This window comes from Austrofundulus limnaeus, unplaced genomic scaffold (assembly GCF_001266775.1).
Source record: "Austrofundulus limnaeus strain Quisiro unplaced genomic scaffold, Austrofundulus_limnaeus-1.0 Scaffold242, whole genome shotgun sequence".
NCBI lineage: Eukaryota > Metazoa > Chordata > Actinopteri > Cyprinodontiformes > Rivulidae > Austrofundulus > Austrofundulus limnaeus.
Genome location: NW_013952644.1, coordinates 311,308 through 315,389, shown reverse-complemented (window position 1 = coordinate 315,389; position 4,082 = coordinate 311,308). Strand labels below are relative to the sequence as shown.

The window sequence follows — 4,082 nt, the reverse complement described above, 5'->3', positions numbered from 1 at the left end:
CATCAGTGTTTAGCATGTGAGAAGGTATTGCTCTTCGGTGTAGCGTCTTATTAAAGCTGTGTTTCTTGGTGTGTTTTGCAGGCAGACGCTGTCACCGCTCGTGTAACGGACGCTGCTGGGGCCCGCAGGAAAGCCAGTGTCAAACCTGTGAGTGTGTCCAACTACTAACAGTTTCCCTGGACTTCCACAGACGTGTTTGTTTCCCTCTTTGTTTTTGCCTGAGATTAAAGTGTAAATGTCTAATTAAGTGTAAAGATTATCGACAAGAAAATGCAATTATTAGCCAAGAAAGTAATTTAATTGACAGAAAAATTAAAAAGAAAAAAAATTGTGCAATTTTGACAGAAAGAATGAGGATTAAGGGTGACAGCCTATTTTTTTTCTCTAAGTTTATTCTCCGAATTTTAAGAAAAAAATTGGAAAGTAAAGTAAAGAAGAACAGGGTTAATTGAACTTGACTTTGTTCTCAAAATTCTGGTTTTAATCTCAGACTTCTGGCTTTTCTAAAAATTGTTAAAAAAAATAAAGTCAGCATTTTGACTTTACTTTAAAAAAATTAGATTAAATACAGATTTCTGATTAAAAAGGCCATTATTTAATAAATAAACAAACTTAAAACTCAAGATTTTTTTTTCTATTTCTTTGTGCTAATCCTTTTTAATAGAAAGAAGTGGTAGTTTTAATCATATTGGAAAAACCGTAAATATTGATAATTAAAGTTGCATTTTTTTGACAGAATAAAATCATAATGTTGAGAAAATGGTAATCTCTCCAGACATAATCCAGAGGAAGTGAACCCCACTGTGCTTCTGCACCTGTATTTGTTTTATCAGTTGTTAGTTTTGTATCTGATGGTGCACTTCTAATAAATTAATTACAAAAAAACCGTAATATTTTAGTTGAAACAGTAAATTACTTCCACTGTTCACACAACTTGTTTTAGTCCTTCAAAATAAGGGTCTCAAATACATACACGTACAATACACATCCCTGGCGGTCTATTGTCTTTCATCTGTTTTATTAAAGAACAATAATGTCAGCAGTTTTATAAGGTTCAGGTGTTCAGAGATGATTTTTGAGGTTAACTGTACGTATGTGTTTTTGACTCCTGTTTTACATTTCGGTGCCACACAGGTGAAATCCAACACTACCTTTGTGTTAGTAATATGTCCAGCCTTGCCACCCCTAATAAACATTTCAGTGCTCTGTCACTGTCTCCCCCTTTATATTTTATGAGTCGTTCCAGTACAAGATGTCCCCACATTGCAACACCTCACTCTAGTTAGACACTGAAATAAAGCAATATTGCAGAGGGGTACACAGTGGATCTTACTTTTTCGGTGACAATAAGCTTTGTGTTTGCACCTCTTACAATATGGCAGACTTGTTGAAGCTCCAAAAAAGCTTRCATATGTGACTAAAATCATAGTGTTGGCTAGGAAACAATAAAGTAAATAACATGGGTAATAATAAAGATGTAATATATTATGTGTACGTGCAAGGACAGATTAGATTGTAATTGACATGCATAGCAACAACAAAACATTTAAAATAAAGTCTTTATTCCTAATAAATTTCATGCTATAGGTGCATCCCAAATTTGTAGTGGTTTGGATGGGGGTCTTTTGGGGGGGGCATTGGTTGACCTGATGGATAGCCCCTCATCAGATCTAAACAAAAGAAATCTGAAGCTCCTATGTTTAATAGTTTTTGAGCAACAACCCTTTTTTGTAAGTCCATCCCTTTTTCAGATGAGTTGGGGGTTCGGGGGTGGGGGGCACTGATTGTTGGGCCTGATGGATAGAGCTTCATCAGAGCTAAACAACAAAAGAGATCTGAAGCTTCTACGTTGAACAGTTTCTGAKTTATAAGCATTTTTGCATGTCCTGACACCCCAACTTTGAAAGGAGCCCCCTCCTCAAATATGGGGTCTATCGTAAAACCGTTGGCTGGCGCAGTGTAGGTCRGACWCWTCTACAKTSCTGCCAAATTTCATGATGATCGGTGCAGCCATTTTTGTGCTACGGTTGACCAAAAATCTCTGGAGGGGAAAAAAAAACAGTATGAAAACAATATGACTCCCGTGTACGCTTCATGTGCGGGGGTCAGAATAAAATGCAACTACAAATACTGATATTAGATTTAAACCCACTCTTATGTTTTTTTGAAAAGTTGGCAGCCCTGAAATATATATTATAATGCCATCATCTAATAACTACAGTCTGACTTTTGTTTGAATTCATCCAGTGSTTCATGATATTTTGCTAACAGACATTATTGCCTGCCTTTGTTAGCAGAGGGTATTAGTCATTGTGTAAAGAATGAATATTTATCTCGTTTTGTTGGGTTTTAACATATTTCCTTTTAATAAACCTGTTTCTACTGAGACAAATAGGCTGAAATGATCATCATAACTAAAAGAACTAGAGAAAGACTCATTTTTTGTTTAATTACCTTAGCTTTTTTTCTAAGAGTTATACAAGCCAATAGCATTGTTTTGTTTTTGTTTTCTACATTTGCGTCATTTCATTAGCAGCTACAGAGTGTAAACAGCAGTTTGTATTGGCGCTCCTGCTGACGTGTGTGGGAGATGGCTCTTCAAGTTTAATGCAAGAAGAAAATTCATATTTCACTTAGACCCATCCACACCAGACTCCTTTATATTGATTTTGAATAAAAGGGCAGAAAGTGTGGAGTTATTGTTTCCACTGGTGTTGGTATGGCAACAAGAAAAAAAAAAAGAAAAAAGGAAGGCCTCCAGAGTATTGGGACAGTTTTGGAAAGCCACTTGGCAGAAATCAGCCATTGTATAAACCCAGTTCAGTCCAGTACAACTGGATTTATTCTTCATTTTCTCCAAATTAAATCTTGAGTAAACCAGCTAAATTTCCCCCAGCAGCACGGCGCCGCCTCAGATTTGTACCTGCCAAGCTCAATTCTCAGCTGCAAGACACTGAGCTAAATCTGGAAGAAGAGACTCGCTCAAGGACAGCTGTAAAGCAGGTGTTGAGAGAAAGGAGTGCTTCATTTTTCTTTTCTTTTTTTCTTTTTCTTTTCTTTTTTTCTGCCTGGCTATTCAAACCGGCAGTTACATGCTTAGAAATCCTCGTGTCCAACCTTTAGGTTGCTGATGTCCCTATTCGTTCTGGCGATAGACTCCCGCTCGAGACGAAGGTTGAGGGTGGTGGTATTGTCTCCTTTTATGAATGTGTGCGAACGCTTGTGTCAGACCTTTGAAAATGTGGTCTTTTCTCTTCCTGGGCAGTGACAAAAACGGTATGTGCAGAGCAGTGTGACGGCCGATGCTTCGGGCCGTTCGTCAGCGACTGCTGCCACCGGGAATGTGCCGGCGGCTGCTCCGGTCCCAAAGACACAGACTGCTTTGTACGTCTGCAACACACAAACACACTTCTAATGTCTTCCCTAACATTTTTATCACCATAGTGTACATGTTTAGTCTAATGTCTTATTTTCCTGTTTATTTATCCTTACATTTTTAGTAGCCTGTTTCTGTTATTTCAGCTATGCATACAAGAACATATTCAGCTCATTCAGGGTGCTTTTTTTTTTTCTTTTGACTCTTTTTTTTAATATGTAACTTTCTAAATTATTTCCCCGTAGAAATATGTGACCCCTCACATCAAATCAGGGACCAACTATATTTGATCAAACTAAACTAAGCACATTTTCAGATTCCTGGCTCAAATTGACACCTCGATCATCCTGACATCATGAGTGCTTCCAGAGATTTGACTTGATTTGTTTTACTAACTGGGAGAAAATCGGTCTGAATCGTATTTTTAGCGTACAGTGAAGCCCCGCAAAATCGCATTTCAGTTTGCGGAATCAGTCTTTCACTGTTTTTTTTTTCATAGAACCTAACTTTTATGGTAATCCTCAAAGTTTTGCAAATCGTAAGTTTATTTTTCTCTCTTACATGCTTTTTTTTTTGGTGACTTTCCAAAGTAAATTATTAAAGGGGCAATATCATGTAAAATCAACTTTTTTTGAGTTTCATATCATGTTATAATGTTATACTCTCATAAAAAAACATGCCCAAAGCCTTGCTTTGACTCATTCAT

At 37.1% G+C, this 4,082-nt stretch overlaps 1 protein-coding gene across 5 annotated transcripts in view; it reads left to right on the top strand.

The window, feature by feature from the left end:
• Positions 1-4,082, top strand: part of LOC106525812 (receptor tyrosine-protein kinase erbB-4) — a 513,565-nt gene that overhangs the window by 369,070 nt on the left and 140,413 nt on the right. For all 5 annotated transcript variants that reach the window (XM_014020153.1, XM_014020151.1, XM_014020152.1 and 2 more), the window contains 2 exons: positions 82-147; positions 3,266-3,384. In XM_014020153.1, the coding sequence (XP_013875607.1) occupies positions 82-147; positions 3,266-3,384 (185 nt within the window). The remainder of the gene's footprint in view (positions 1-81; positions 148-3,265; positions 3,385-4,082) is intronic.